Source organism: Oncorhynchus nerka, linkage group LG10, assembly GCF_034236695.1.
Source record: "Oncorhynchus nerka isolate Pitt River linkage group LG10, Oner_Uvic_2.0, whole genome shotgun sequence".
Classification (NCBI taxonomy): domain Eukaryota; kingdom Metazoa; phylum Chordata; class Actinopteri; order Salmoniformes; family Salmonidae; genus Oncorhynchus; species Oncorhynchus nerka.
The window spans coordinates 8,872,854-8,889,118 of record NC_088405.1 but is presented as its reverse complement, the minus strand read 5'-3'; the positions used below and the strand labels follow the sequence as shown (position 1 = coordinate 8,889,118).

Sequence of the window (16,265 nt, the reverse complement as noted above, 5' to 3'; positions counted from 1 at the left end):
CAAATGCTGGGCAACGGGAAAACTAAAACCAGCATGGTAAAGTATGACAACGCGTTTAGTATTGAGCATGTTCAAAGCATTATCACAAATGGATGTAAACCTACACTATATTACCATTATATAGCATTAGATCACAGTACAGCATGTTCAATGCATTATCATAGGTGGAAGTAAACCTACAGTATATAACAGTACAGCATCAGTAAACTGCAGTTCAGTATAGCATCAGTAAACTACAGTTCAGTATAGCATCAGTAAACTGCAGTTCAGTGTAGCATCAGTAAACTGCAGTTCAGTGTAGCATCAGTAAACTACAGTTCAGTATAGCATCAGTAAACTGCAGTTCAGTATAGCATCAGTAAACTGCAGTTCAGTGTAGCATCAGTAAACTGCAGTTCAGTATAGCATCAGTAAACTGCAGTTCAGTGTAGCATCAGTAAACTGCAGTTCAGTGTAGCATCAGTAAACTGCAGTTCAGTATAGCATCAGTAAACTGCAGTTCAGTGTAGCATCAGTAAACTGCAGTTCAGTATAGCATCAGTAAACTGCAGTTCAGTGTAGCATCAGTAAACTGCAGTTCAGTATAGCATCAGTAAACTGCAGTTCAGTATAGCATCAGTAAACTGCAGTTCAGTATAGCATCAGTAAACTACAGTTCAGTGTAGCATCAGTAAACTGCAGTTCAGTGTAGCATCAGTAAACTGCAGTTCAGTGTAGCATCAGTAAACTGCAGTTCAGTATAGCATCAGTAAACTGCAGTTCAGTATAGCATCAGTAAACTGCAGTTCAGTGTAGCATCAGTAAACTGCAGTTCAGTGTAGCATCAGTAAACTGCAGTTCAGTATAGCATCAGTAAACTGCAGTTCAGTATAGCATCAGTAAACTGCAGTTCAGTGTAGCATCAGTAAACTGCAGTTCAGTATAGCATCAGTAAACTACAGTTCAGTGTAGCATCAGTAAACTGCAGTTCAGTATAGCATCAGTAAACTGCAGTTCAGTGTAGCATCAGTAAACTGCAGTTCAGTGTAGCATCAGTAAACTGCAGTTCAGTATAGCATCAGTAAACTACAGTTCAGTGTAGCATCTTTGAAGTATTGACAGAAGAGAACGTGTCAGTATGGGCGGCGGTCAACGTACAGAGGTATGTAGGGGCGATGCGGGCCAGACGAGACATGGCGTTGGCTGCCTCCAGCTGCCCCCAGTCTCTCAGCAGGATGTAGAATATGTTCTTCTTGGAGCCAGAGCCCAACGTGCCCTTATCCATGGTACCACACATCAACTCACTGTTCTGGATCACCACGACTGACAGAGACAGAGAGAGAGAGACACACACAGAGAGAGAAAGAGAGAGAGAGAGACACACACACACACACACACACAGAGAGAGAGAGAGAGAGAGAGAGAAAGAGAGAGAAAGAGAAAGAAAGAGAAAGAGAGAGAGAGACACACACACAGAGAGAAAGAGAGAGAGACACACAGAGAGAGAAAGAGACACACACACACAGAGAGAAAGAGAGAGAGACACACAGAGAGAAAGAGAGAGAGACACAGACAGAGAGAGAGAGACACAGAGACAGAGAGAAAGAGAGACACAGAGAGAGACAAAGAGAGACACACACAGAGAGGGAGAGAGAGAGAGAGAGAGAGAGAGGAAGAGAGAGAGAGACAAAGAGAGACACACACAGACAGAGAGAGAGAGAGAGAGAGAGGAAGAGAGAGAGAGACAAAGAGACACACACAGAGAGAGACACAGAGAGACACACACAGAGAGGGAGAGAGAGAGAGAGAGAGAGAGAGGAAGAGAGAGAGAGACAAAGAGAGACACACACAGAGAGAGAGAGAGAGAGAAAGAGGAAGAGAGAGAGAGACAAAGAGAGACACACACAGAGAGAGACACAGAGAGAGACACAGAGAGACACACACAGAGACAGAGAGAGAGAGAATCATAGTTTTGGAATAATGAATCTGAATAATTTAATCAGATGACATGTGTTTTAAGGATGAAGACACTAGAGAGACATGGGGAGGAACTCAGACACTAGAGAGGCATGGGGAGGAACTCAGACACTAGAGAGACATGGGGAGGAACTCAGACACTAGAGAGACATGGGGAGGAACTCAGACACTAGAGAGACATGGGGAGGAACTCAGACACTAGAGAGACATGGGGAGGAACTCAGACACTAGAGAGACATGGGGAGGAACTCAGACACTAGAGAGACATGGGGAGGAACTCAGACACTAGAGAGACATGGGGAGGAACTCAGACACTAGAGAGACATGGGGGGGAACCCAGACACTAGAGAGACATGGGGAGGAACTCAGACACTAGAGAGACATGGGGAGGAACTCAGACACTAGAGAGACATGGGGAGGAACTCAGACACTAGAGAGACATGGGGAGGAACTCAGACACTAGAGAGACATGGGAGGAACTCAGACACTAGAGAGACATGGGGAGGGACACTAGAGAACATGGGGAGGAACTCAGACACTAGAGAGACATGGGGAGGAACTCAGACACTAGAGAGACATGGGGAGGAACTCAGACACTAGAGAGACATGGGGAGGAACTCAGACACTAGAGAGACATGGGGAGGAACTCAGACACTAGAGAGACATGGGGAGGAACTCAGACACTAGAGAGACATGGGGAGGAGAGACATGGGGAGGAACTCAGACACTAGAGAGACATGGGGAGGAACTCAGACACTAGAGAGACATGGGGAGGAACTCAGACACTAGAGAGACATGGGGAGGAACTCAGACACTAGAGAGACATGGGGAGGAACTCAGACACTAGAGAGGGGAGGAACTCAGACACTAGAGAGACATGGGGAGGAACTCAGACACTAGAGAGACATGGGGAGGAACTCAGACACTAGAGAGACATGGGGAGGAACTCAGACACTAGAGAGACATAGGGGAGGAACTCAGACACTAGAGAGACATGGGGAGGAACTCAGACACTAGAGAGACATGGGGAGGAACTCAGACACTAGAGAGACATGGGGAGGAACTCAGACACTAGAGAGACATGGGGAGGAACTCAGACACTAGAGAGACATGGGGAGGAACTCAGACACTAGAGAGACATGGGGAGGAACTCAGACACTAGAGAGACATGGGGAGGAACTCAGACACTAGAGAGACATGGGGAGGAACTCAGACACTAGAGAGACATGGGGAGGAACTCAGACACTAGAGAGACATGGGGAGGAACTCAGACACTAGAGAGACATGGGGAGGAGACACTAGAACTGGGGAGGAACTCAGACACTAGAGAGACATGGGGAGGAACTCAGACACTAGAGAGACATGGGGAGGAACTCAGACACTAGAGAGACATGGGGAGGAACTCAGACACTAGAGAGACATGGGGAGGAACTCAGACACTAGAGAGACATGGGGAGGAACTCAGACACTAGAGAGACATGGGGAGGAACTCAGACACTAGAGAGACATGGGGAGGAACTCAGACACTAGAGAGACAGACACTAGAGAGACATGGGGAGGAACTCAGACACTAGAGAGACATGGGGAGGAACTCAGACACTAGAGAGACATGGGGAGGAACTCAGACACTAGAGAGACATGGGGAGGAACTCAGACACTAGAGAGACATGGGGAGGAACTCAGACACTAGAGAGACATGGGGAGGAACTCAGACACTAGAGAGACACGGGGAGGAACTCAGACACTAGAGAGACACGGGGAGGAACTCAGACACTAGAGAGACACGGGGAGGAACTCAGACACTAGAGAGACACGGGGAGGAACTCAGACACTAGAGAGACATGGGGAGGAACTCAGACACTAGAGAGACATGGGGAGGAACTCAGACACTGGGGAGGAACTCAGACACTAGAGAGGGGAGGAACTCAGACACTAGAGAGACATGGGGAGGAACTCAGACACTAGAGAGACATGGGAGGGAGGAACTCAGACACTAGAGAGACATGGGGAGGAACTCAGACACTAGAGAGACATGGGGAGGAACTCAGACACTAGAGAGACATGGGGAGGAACTCAGACACTAGAGAGACATGGGGAGGAACTCAGACACTAACTCAGACACTAGAGAGACATGGGGAGGAACTCAGACACTAGAGAGACATGGGGAGGAACTCAGACACTAGAGAGACATGGGGAGGAACTCAGACACTAGAGAGACATGGGGAGGAACTCAGACACTAGAGAGACATGGGGAGGAACTCAGACACTAGAGAGACATGGGGAGGAACTCAGACACTAGAGAGACATGGGGAGGAACTCAGACACTAGAGAGACATGGGGAGGAACTCAGACACTAGAGAGACATGGGGAGGAACTCAGACACTAGAGAGACATGGGGAGGAACTCAGACACTAGAGAGACATGGGGAGGAACTCAGACACTAGAGAGACATGGGGAGGAACTCAGACACTAGAGAGACATGGGGAGGAACTCAGACACTAGAGAGACATGGGGAGGAACTCAGACACTAGAGAGACATGGGGAGGAACTCACAGGAGTCGTTGCTGCAGAGGTCCTCTCCTTTCCCACTGTACTGTTTCCCCTTGGTCCTCAGGTTGGCCTTGACTGGACAGGCCTTACTGGGCTTCAGGATCAGACCAAAGATCTGCTTCCCTGTCCACAGAGTCATGGGCTAACAACAGACAACAGAGTCATGGGCTAACAACAGACAACAGGGTCATGATGGGCTAACAACAGACAACAGAGTCATGGGCTAACAACAGACAACAGAGTCATGATGGGCTAACAACAGACAACAGAGTCATGGGCTAACAACAGACAACAGAGTCATGGGCTAACAACAGACAACAGGGTCATGATGGGCTAACAACAGACAACAGAGTCATGATGGGCTAACAACAGACAACAGGGTCATGATGGGCTAACAACAGACAACAGGGTCATGATGGGCTAACAACAGACAACAGGGTCATGATGGGCTAACAACAGACAACAGGGTCATGATGGGCTAACAACAGACAACAGGGTCATGATGGGCTAACAACAGACAACAGGGTCATGATGGGCTAACAACAGACAACAGGGTCATGATGGGCTAACAAAAGACAACAGGGTCATGATGGGCTAACAAAAGACAACAGGGTCATGATGGGCTAACAACAGCCAACAGAGTCATGGGCTAACAACAGCCAACAGAGTCATGGGCTAACAACAGACAACAGGGTCATGGGCTAACAACAGACACCAGGGTCATGGGCTAACAACAGACAACAGAGTCATGATGGGCTAACAACAGACAACAGAGTCATGATGGGCTAACAACAGACAACAGAGTCATGGGCTAACAACAGACAACAGAGTCATGGGCTAACAACAGAGTCATGATGGACTGACAACAGAGTCATGATGGACTGACAACAGAGTCATGATGGACTGACAACAAAAAGACCAACACCCAAATGATTGACGAGTTGCAGACCACTGATATTTAACTACTAAAGAAAGTCACTCTGTACGACTCCCAATGACTTTATAGATCCCCCCCCCCCTCACGACAGAGAACAACAGATGTCAGCCCAAAATCCAATAAACAGTCCCATCATTAATTTCAACCAACCGAGGAGAGCCGTACCGTACCTTGAGTATGGCAGGGTGTGGGAGAGCTATCTTGATCCTCTCATCCACCCCCACCAGGATAGAGGCCACTATCTGGCAGGCTTTAGACCTATCGAAGAATGTGTCCTTCAGGGTCAACAGGTAGGCTCCTGTGAAGAAAGACGAGAGAGGAGGAGAGTAGGGTGTTGAAATGTGGAGTGTGAAACATACAGCTATTGTGTTCCTAAGAAATATTAGGCTACACTTTCTCCAAATATGATAAAATACAAAAGATGACATTTTGACATTGCAACAAAATGTGACCGGATTCAGGATCGTAGGCATTTGGACGTCATTTCCTACTTCACAGTACAGACGTAAAAATAAAAAATAAACTAAATATATATTTTTTTGTTGCAGAAAAGCTTTCTTGAACATGTGAACTTTCATGTGCCTTAATTACAAACTTGTCTGGAATCTGTAAATATGAATACAAATGTTAAATTAAGAGCCTAGTTTAGCCAAGGAGAAAGCACTGAGCTCTATAGGGAGAAAGACGGGCTCCATGATTGGCTGATAATGGAGGGGGTATAATAGAGAGTAGAGGAGCCTCAAATAGTGAATATTTTTTTAGATGAAACTATACTAAATATAATTCACGTCACCAAATAATTGATTAAAATACACTGTCTTGTGATGAAGGTCATACAGTAACTTCAACAGCACTCTGTAGGGTGAGCACCATGGTGTAGCCGGAGGACAGCTAGTTTCTGTCCTCCTCTGGGTACATTGACTTCAATAGAAAACCTAGGAGTCTCATGGTTCTCACCCCCTTCCATAGACTTACACAGTAATTATGACAACTTCCGGAGGATGTCCTTTAACCTATCAGAACTTATGCAGTATGAACTGAAAATGTTGTTCACCCAATCAAAGGATCAGAGAATTAATCTAGTACTGAAAGGATAAGCTATAGCTAGCTAGCACTGCAGTGTATAAAATGTGGTGAGTAGTTGCTTCAAAGAGAGAGAAAGAAAAGTTGAACAGTTTTGAACAAATGAATTTAGTTCATGAAGGAGAAGCAACAGAGAGAGAGAGTGAGAAAGAGCTAGACAGCTATATTTAGTTTTATTTTTTGATTTTTTAAACTTTCACTTAGCAAGCGAATGCAGCTAGCTAGTTTAGCCTACTCATACACCCGGCTCAAACAGAGAGGGATGCTATGTCAGCTAGCTGGCTATGACAATTAAACAGTGGAACTCTTTCAAGTCAAGGTAAGCTTTTGGTTTTATTCCATTTATTGCCACTGGGGCCCACCGGTGTAGCTGCTAAACTGCTTGCTGACTGCACTGCATGATTTTAGAGGGATTGCTAACACGTTAGTTCTAGTAGAAATGTTGACTATGACATTTACTAACATCGTTAGCTAATATGGTGACAACGATGTAGGCTGTGTGTAGCGGTTAGCGGCTACGATATGAAGGTTTGGCTTGGAAAGCTGTTTTTTTGTTGCCTGGTCACAGACAGCTGATGTGTTGTGCACTGAAGTCCACAAGCGAAGGGAAAATATGAGGAGGAGGAGAGCATGTAGATGCAAGAAGGAATTATACAAGAGCAAAATGTTCATGATGTTTGTATGTGGCGGCTATGAAAGTGAACTGTGTTTGCGTGTGATCTGGCGTGTATTCATTCTGTTGATTCTGTTGAAAACCAATTCTTAAAACGGAAGCAAGCGGGTGAACGACAGTAACCTAAACCTATCACTGTTACATTGAACTGGGTGAATGACAGTAACCTAAACCTATCACTGTTACATTGAACTGGGTGAATGACAGTAACCTAAACCTGTCACTGTTACATTGAACTGGGTGAATGACAGTAACCTAAACCTGTCACTGTTACATTGAACTGGGTGAATGACAGTAACCTAAACCTATCACTGTTACATTGAACTGGGTGAATATGAATGACAGTAACCTAAACCTATCACTGTTACATTGAACTGGGTGAATATGAATGACAGTAACCTAAACCTGTCACTGTTACATTGAACTGGGTGAATGACAGTAACCTAAACCTGTCACTGTTACATTGAACTGGGTGAATGACAGTAACCTAAACCTATCACTGTTACATTGAACTGGGTGAATGACAGTAACCTAAACCTGTCACTGTTACATTGAACTGGGTGAATGACAGTAACCTAAACCTATCACTGTTACATTGAACTGGGTGAATGACAGTAACCTAAACCTGTCACTGTTACATTGAACTGGGTGAATGACAGTAACCTAAACCTGTCACTGTTACATTGAACTGGGTGAATGACAGTAACCTAAACCTATCACTGTTACTTTGAACTGGGTGAATATGAATGACAGTAACCTAAACCTGTCACTGTTACATTGAACTGGGTGAATATGAATGACAGTAACCTAAACCTGTCACTGTTACATTGAACTGGGTGAATGACAGTAACCTAAACCTGTCACTGTTACATTGAACTGGGTGAATATGAATGACAGTAACCTAAACCTATCACTGTTACATTGAACTGGGTGAATATGAATGACAGTAACCTAAACCTGTCACTGTTACATTGAACTGGGTGAATATGAATGACAGTAACCTAAACCTGTCACTGTTACATTGAACTGGGTGAATGACAGTAACCTAAACCTGTCACTGTTACATTGAACTGGGTGAATGACAGTAGCCTAAACCTGTCACTGTTACATTGAACTGGGTGAATGACAGGAACCTAAACCTATCACTGTTACATTGAACTGGGTGAATATGAATGACAGTAACCTAAACCTATCACTGTTACATTGAACTGGGTGAATATGAATGACAGTAACCTAAACCTGTCACTGTTACATTGAACTGGGTGAATGACAGTAACCTAAACCTATCACTGTTACATTGAACTGGGTGAATATGAATGACAGTAACCTAAACCTGTCACTGTTACATTGAACTGGGTGAATGACAGTAACCTAAACCTATCACTGTTACATTGAACTGGGTGAATATGAATGACAGTAACCTAAACCTATCACTGTTACATTGAACTGGGTGAATATGAATGACAGTAACCTAAACCTGTCACTGTTACATTGAACTGGGTGAATGACAGTAACCTAAACCTGTCACTGTTACATTGAACTGGGTGAATGACAGTAGCCTAAACCTGTCACTGTTACATTGAACTGGGTGAATGACAGTAACCTAAACCTGTCACTGTTACATTGAACTGGGTGAATATGAACGACAGTAACCTAAACCTGTCACTGTTACATTGAACTGGGTGAATATGAACGACAGTAACCTAAACCTGTCACTGTTACATTGAACTGGGTGAATATGAATGACAGTAACCTAAACCTATCACTGTTACATTGAACTGGGTGAATGACAGTAACCTAAACCTGTCACTGTTACATTGAACTGGGTGAATGACAGTAACCTAAACCTGTCACTGTTACATTGAACTGGGTGAATATGAACGACAGTAACCTAAACCTGTCACTGTTACATTGAACTGGGTGAATGACAGTAACCTAAACCTGTCACTGTTACATTGAACTGGGTGAATATGAATGACAGTAACCTAAACCTGTCACTGTTACATTGAACTGGGTGAATATGAATGACAGTAACCTAAACCCATCACTGTTACATTGAACTGGGTGAATGACAGTAACCTAAACCCATCACTGTTACATTGAACTGGGTGAATGACAGTAACCTAAACCCATCACTGTTACATTGAACTGGGTGAATGACAGTAACCTAAACCTATCACTGTTACATTGAACTGGGTGAATGACAGTAACCTAAACCTGTCACTGTTACATTGAACTGGGTGAATGACAGTAACCTAAACCTGTCACTGTTACATTGAGCTGGGTGAATATGAATGACAGTAACCTAAACCTGTCACTGTTACATTGAACTGGGTGAATATGAATGACAGTAACCTAAACCTATCACTGTTACATTGAACTGGGTGAATGACAGTAGCCTAAACCTATCACTGTTACATTGAGCTGGGTGAAATGGAATATGAACGACAGTCATCCAATATGCTGGAACAGAATTAAGGCCGTGCTCATTAAAAATAAAAGTCGCCCTCCCTCATGTTAAACGTCACCAACCGCCACTGACAGAGAGACCACTTTCTGGAGGACAATGCCACGCTGACACGTTAATTTACACGTGAATTCTTAAATAAATGGGTGGGACTAAGGCTTAAGAGGGCGTGAACAATGCTTAAATAAATGGGTGGGACTAAGGCTTAAGAGGGCGTGAACGATGCTTAAATAAATGGGTGGGGCTAAGGCTTAAGAGGGCGTGAACGATGCTTAAATAAATGGGTGGGGCTAAGGCTTAAGAGGGCGTGAACGATGCTTAAATAAATGGGTGGGACTAAGGCTTAAGAGGGCGTGAACGATGCTTAAATAAATGGGTGGGACTAAGGCTTAAGAGGGCGTGAACGAAGCTTAAATAAATGGGTGGGACTAAGGCTTAAGAGGGCGTGAACGATGCTTAAATAAATGGGTGGGACTAAGGCTTAAGAGGGCGTGAACGATGCTTAAATAAATGGGTGGGACTAAGGCTTAAGAGGGCGTGAACGATGCTTAAATAAATGGGTGGGACTAAGGCTTAAGAGGGCGTGAACGATGCTTAAATAAATGGGTGGGACTAAGGCTTAAGAGGGCGTGAACATTTTTTTTTTTTTTAACTAGGCAAGTCAGTTAAGAACAAATTCTTATTTTCAACGACGGCCTAGGAACAGCGGGTTAACTGCCTGTTCAGGGGCAGAACGACAGATTAGTACCTTGTCAGCTCGGGGATTTGAACTTGCAACCTTCCGGTTACTAGTCCAACACTCTAACCACTAGGCTACCCGATGCTGAATGGACGTAATGAAACAAGTGTTCTCTAGAAAGTGGGATAATCATTCAAAGGGCATTTTGCTCCTACCCATCTCCATATTGGGAGAACACATCTATCCAACGTTTTGCTCCTACCCATCTCCATATTGGGAGAACACATCTATCCAACGTTTTGCTCCTACCCATCTCCATATTGGGAGAACACATCTATCCAACGTTTTGCTCCTACCCATCTCCATATTGGGAGAACACATCTATCCAACGTTTTGCTCCTACCCATCTCCATATTGGGAGAACACATCTATCAAACGTTTTGCTCCTACCCATCTCTATATTGGGAGAACACCTCTATCAAACGTCAGAGGAGCATAACTTTCCCATGTTTCATAACAGACCATTTCAAAGCTCTGGGACTGTACTTTTTCACAAAATGTTTAAAAAAAACAACAACAATATTTGACATCTTCCTGAATTCACTTTCAAAATGTCAAACCATAGTGGATAATAAGGTCAGTATGAAGAGCCCCATCAAGGTGTTGACTTAACAAGAGGTAAGTGTTCCAATCTGGATGAAAAACAAGCCAAGCAGCTGTATAACGGAGATGACATCGTTATGACGAGATGAGCTGTGACACATCTATCAAATGCAATGCAAACAGATCGGAGCGCGTCAGGGAGACATCTTCCATCATGTTGATCACATGATCACCAGGTCAAAACCTTGTTCTTTTCTCCACCTGACAACGAGCAGACGTCAAAAGGCTCATTTGATTGGCTGTCAGGCCCTGCTGCGACAAACAATGATTGGCTCATTGCTGTAACACAACGGCTGACCTGTCAGAAAGTCTTGAATAGCAGCAATCAGAGGCTCTCCGTTCCTGGGGGTCACCAGGTTGGCTTTGGTCTGGAGGGAAAGAGACACGAGACAAGTATAGGTCAGTGTGAGAGTAGAACCTCGGCTGTACAGGTTTTAGTTTAAAAACCTGGGATTTCAAAGACTGAGTGACAGGGGGGGTGTAGGGGTGTGAGGTGTGTAGGGGTGTGAGGTGTGTAGGGGTGTGAGGTGTGTAGGGGTGTGAGGTGTGTTGGGGTGTGAGGTGTGTAGGGGTGTTACATTGAACTGGGTGAATGAGGTGTGTAGGGGTGTGAGGTGTGTAGGGGTGTGAGGTGTGTAGGGGTGTGAGGTGTGTAGGGGTGTGAGGTGTGTAGGGGTGTGAGGTGTGTAGGGGTGTGAGGTGTGTAAGGTGTGTAGGGGTGTGAGGTGTGTAGGGGTGTGAGGTGTGTAGGGGTGTGAGGTGTGTAAGGTGTGTAGGGGTGTGAGGTGTGTAGGGGTGTGAGGTGTGTAAGGTGTGGGGTGTGAGGTGTGTAGGGGTCTGAGGTGTGTAGGGGTCTGAGGTGTGTAGGGGTCTGAGGTGTGTAGGGGTCTGAGGTGTGTCAAGGGGTCTGAGGTGTGTCGGGGTGTGAGGTGTGTAGGGGTGTGAGGTGTGTAGGGGTGTGAGGTGTGTAGGGGTCTGAGGTGTGTAGGGGTCTGAGGTGTGTAGGGGTTCGAGGTGTGTCGGGGTGTGAGGTGTGTAGGAGTGTGAGGTGTGTAGGGGTGTGTGGGGTTGTGAGGTGTGTAGGGGTGTGTGGGGTTGTGAGGTGTGTAGGGGTGTGAGGTGTGTAGGGGTGTGAGGTGTGTAGGGGTCTGAGGTGTGTAGGGGTCTGAGGTGTGTAGGGGGTGAGGTGTGTAGGGGTGTGTGGGGTTGTGAGGTGTGTAGGGGTGTGAGGTGTGTAGGGGTGTGAGGTGTGTAGGGGTCTGAGGTGTGTAGGGGTCTGAGGTGTGTAGGGGTCTGAGGTGTGTAGGGGTCTGAGGTGTGTAGGGGTCTGAGGTGTGTAGGGGTCTGAGGTGTGTCGGGGTGTGAGGTGTGTAGGGGTGTGAGGTGTGTAGGGGTGTGAGGTGTGTAGGGGTCTGAGGTGTGTAGGGGTCTGAGGTGTGTAGGGGTTCGAGGTGTGTCGGGGTGTGAGGTGTGTAGGAGTGTGTGGGGTTGTGAGGTGTGTAGGGGTGTGAGGTGTGTAGGGGTGTGAGGTGTGTAGGGGTCTGAGGTGTGTAGGGGTCTGAGGTGTGTAGGGGTGTGAGGTGTGTAGGGGTGTGTGGGGTTGTGAGGTGTGTAGGGGTGTGAGGTGTGTAGGGGTGTGAGGTGTGTAGGGGTCTGAGGTGTGTAGGGGTCTGAGGTGTGTAGGGGTCTGAGGTGTGTAGGGGTGTGAGGTGTGTAGGGGTGTGTGTTGTGCTGCTGCAGGAGTCTAAAGGCGAATGTGTAGGGGTGTGTGGGGTTGTGAGGTGTGTAGGGGTGTGTGGGGTTGTGAGGTGTGTAGGGGTGTGAGGTGTGTAGGGGTGTGAGGTGTGTAGGGGTCTGAGGTGTGTAGGGGTCTGAGGTGTGTAGGGGTGTGAGGTGTGTAGGGGTGTGTGGGGTTGTGAGGTGTGTAGGGGTGTGAGGTGTGTAGGGGTGTGAGGTGTGTAGGGGTCTGAGGTGTGTAGGGGTCTGAGGTGTGTAGGGGTGTGAGGTGTGTAGGGGTGTGTGTTGTGCTGCTGCAGGAGTCTAAAGGCGAATCAGGACAGGTGACACTAACCCCCATCAGCACCAGGGCTTCAGCCTTGGCCTCCTCCGTCTGGGGAAGGTGAAGGTTCATCTCGTCCCCGTCAAAGTCAGCGTTGTACGGCGTGCACACACACTCGTTAAACCGGAACGTTCTGTGAGGCTTCACTTTGGCCTTTAGGACAGACAAAGATGAATACAATAATGATATCTGCCTGAAATAAACCTATCATGATACATCCAAAACAGTAACAGCTACACAACAAGGCAGCTCACAGCTACACGACAAGGCAGCTCACAGCTACACGACAAGGCAGCTCTAAAACAGTAACAGCTACACGACAAGGCAGCTCTAAAACAGTAACAGCTACACGACAAGGCAGCTCACAGCTACACGACAAGGCAGCTCTAAAACAGTAACAGCTACACGACAAGGCAGCTCTAAAACAGTAACAGCTACACGACAAGGCAGCTCTAAAACAGTAACAGCTACACGACAAGGCAGCTCTAAAACAGTAACAGCTACACGACAAGGCAGCTCACAGCTACACGACAAGGCATCTCTAAAACAGTAACAGCTACACGACAAGGCAGCTCTAAAACAGTAGTAGCTACAGGACAAGGCAGCTCTAAAACAGTAACAGCTACACGACAAGGCAGCTCTAAAACAGTAACAGCTACACGACAAGGCAGCTCTAAAACAGTAACAGCTACATGACAAGGCAGCTCTAAAACAGTAACAGGTACACAACAAGGCAGCTCTAAAACAGTAACAGCTACACGACAAGGCAGCTCTAAAACAGTAACAGCTACACAACAAGGCAGCTCTAAAACAGTAACAGCTACACGACAAGGCAGCTCTAAAACAGTAACAGCTACACGACAAGGCAGCTCTAAAACAGTAACAGCTACACGACAAGGCAGCTCTAAAACAGTAGCAGCTACACGACAAGGCAGCTCTAAAACAGTAACAGCTACACGACAAGGCAGCTCTAAAACAGTAACAGCTACACGACAGCTCTAAAACAGTAACAGCTACACGAAAAGGCATCTCTAAAACAGTAACAGCTACACGACAAGGCATCTCTAAAACAGTAACAGCTACACGACAAGGCAGCTCTAAAACAGTAACAGCTACACGACAAGGCAGCTCACAGCTACACGACAAGGCATCTCTAAAATAGTAACAGCTACACGACAAGGCAGCTCTAAAACAGTAACAGCTACACGACAAGGCAGCTCTAAAACAGTAACAGCTACACGACAAGGAAACTCTAAAACAGTAACAGCTACACGACAAGGCAGCTCTAAAACAGTAGCAGCTACACGACAAGGCAGCTCTAAAACAGTAACAGCTACACGACAAGGCAGCTCTAAAACAGTAACAGCTACACGACAAGGCAGCTCTAAAACAGTAACAACTACACGACAAGGCAGCTCTAAAACAGTAGCAGCTACACAACAAGGCAGCTCTAAAACAGTAACAACTACACGACAAGGCAGCTCTAAAACAGTAGCAGCTACACAACAAGGCAGCCCTAAAACAGTAACAACTACACGACAAGGCAGCTCTAAAACAGTAACAGCTACATGACAAGGCAGCTCACAACTACACGACAAGGCAGCTCTAAAACAGTAGCAGCTACACAACAAGGCAGCTCTAAAACAGTAACAACTACACGACAAGGCAGCTCTAAAACAGTAGCAGCTACACAACAAGGCAGCTCTAAAACAGTAACAACTACAGGACAAGGCAGCTCTAAAACAGTAGCAGCTACACGACAAGGCAGCTCTAAAACAGTAACAGCTACACGACAGTTCTAAAACAGTAGCAGCTACACGACAGCTCTAAAAGAGTAACAGCTACACGACAGCTCTAAAACAGTAACAGCTACACGACAAGGCAGCTCTAAAACAGTAGCAGCTACACGACAAGGCAGCTCTAAAACAGTAACAGCTACACGACAGTTCTAAAACAGTAGCAGCTACACGACAGCTCTAAAAGAGTAACAGCTACACGACAGCTCTAAAACAGTAACAGCTACACGACAAGGCAGCTCTAAAACAGTAACAGCTACACGACAAGGCAGCTCTAAAACAGTAACAGCTACACGACAAGGCAGCTCTAAAACAGTAACAGCTACACGACAAGGCAGCTCTAAAACAGTAACAGCTACACGACAAGGCAGCTCTAAAACAGTAACAGCTACAGGACAAGGCAGCTCTAAAACAGTAACAGCTACACGACAAGGCAGCTCTAAAACAGTAACAGCTACACGACAAGGCAGCTCTAAAACAGTAACAGCTACACGACAAGGCAGCTCTAAAACAGTAACAGCTACACGACAAGGCAGCTCTAAAACAGTAACAGCTACACGACAAGGCAGCTCTATAACAGTAACAGCTACACGACAAGGCAGCTCTAAAACAGTAACAGCTACACGACAAGGCAGCTCTAAAACAGTAACAACTACACGACAAGGCAGCTCTAAAACAGTAACAGCTACACGACAAGGCAGCTCTAAAACAGTAACAGCTACACGACAAGGCAGCTCTATAACAGACAACCCCAAGATACATCACACAAAATCCCCAACTTCTAACATTGAGGTTCTCTTCCTGCCTACACGTTGACATGGAGTCAGCACAGTGATTAAACTAACAGTTTCCAGACAGAGCCGAAGTGACGGATGGGTGTGTGATGTGGAGAGAGAGAGAGAGAGAGAGAGAGCACTCACAATATGAGCCATGATGCTGAGTTTGTGTAGAGAGGGCTGTCGGTTGAAGAGGACGATGTCTCCATCGATCATGTGTCTCTCCACCACGTCTCCAAACCTCAGCTCCTGGGCCATCTTCTCTCGGTTCCCGTACTTCAGAAACCTGAATACAGACACCCAGGGAATACTCTTAGAACATACACCTAAACATGTGGTTTCATACAAAGTTTCAGTTTAGTGGTAGGCCTGTAACCAGTTTAGTGGTAGGCCCGTAACCACAGTTTCAGTTTAGTGGTAGGCCCGTAACCACAGTTTCAGTTTAGTGGTAGGCCTGTAACCAGTTTAGTGGTAGGCCTGTAACCAGTTTAGTGGTAGGCCTGTAACCAGTTTAGTGGTAGGCCTGTAACCAGTTTAGTGGTAGGCCCGTAACCAGTTTAGTGGTAGGCCTGTAACCAGTTTAGTGGTAGGCCCGTAACCAGTTTAGTGGTAGGCCCGTAACCACA

The 16,265-nt window shown here is 46.1% G+C and overlaps 1 protein-coding gene across 2 annotated transcripts in view; it reads right to left on the bottom strand.

Moving 5' to 3' along the window:
- polr3a (polymerase (RNA) III (DNA directed) polypeptide A) overlaps positions 1 to 16,265 on the bottom strand; it is a 118,713-nt gene that overhangs the window by 92,149 nt on the left and 10,299 nt on the right. For both annotated transcript variants that reach the window (XM_065022963.1, XM_065022964.1), the window contains exons 10-15: positions 15,784 to 15,925; positions 13,080 to 13,220; positions 11,307 to 11,376; positions 5,614 to 5,741; positions 4,510 to 4,648; positions 1,138 to 1,302 (exon numbers count right to left, since the gene is read on the bottom strand). In XM_065022963.1, the coding sequence (XP_064879035.1) occupies positions 1,138 to 1,302; positions 4,510 to 4,648; positions 5,614 to 5,741; positions 11,307 to 11,376; positions 13,080 to 13,220; positions 15,784 to 15,925 (785 nt within the window). The remainder of the gene's footprint in view (positions 1 to 1,137; positions 1,303 to 4,509; positions 4,649 to 5,613; positions 5,742 to 11,306; positions 11,377 to 13,079; positions 13,221 to 15,783; positions 15,926 to 16,265) is intronic.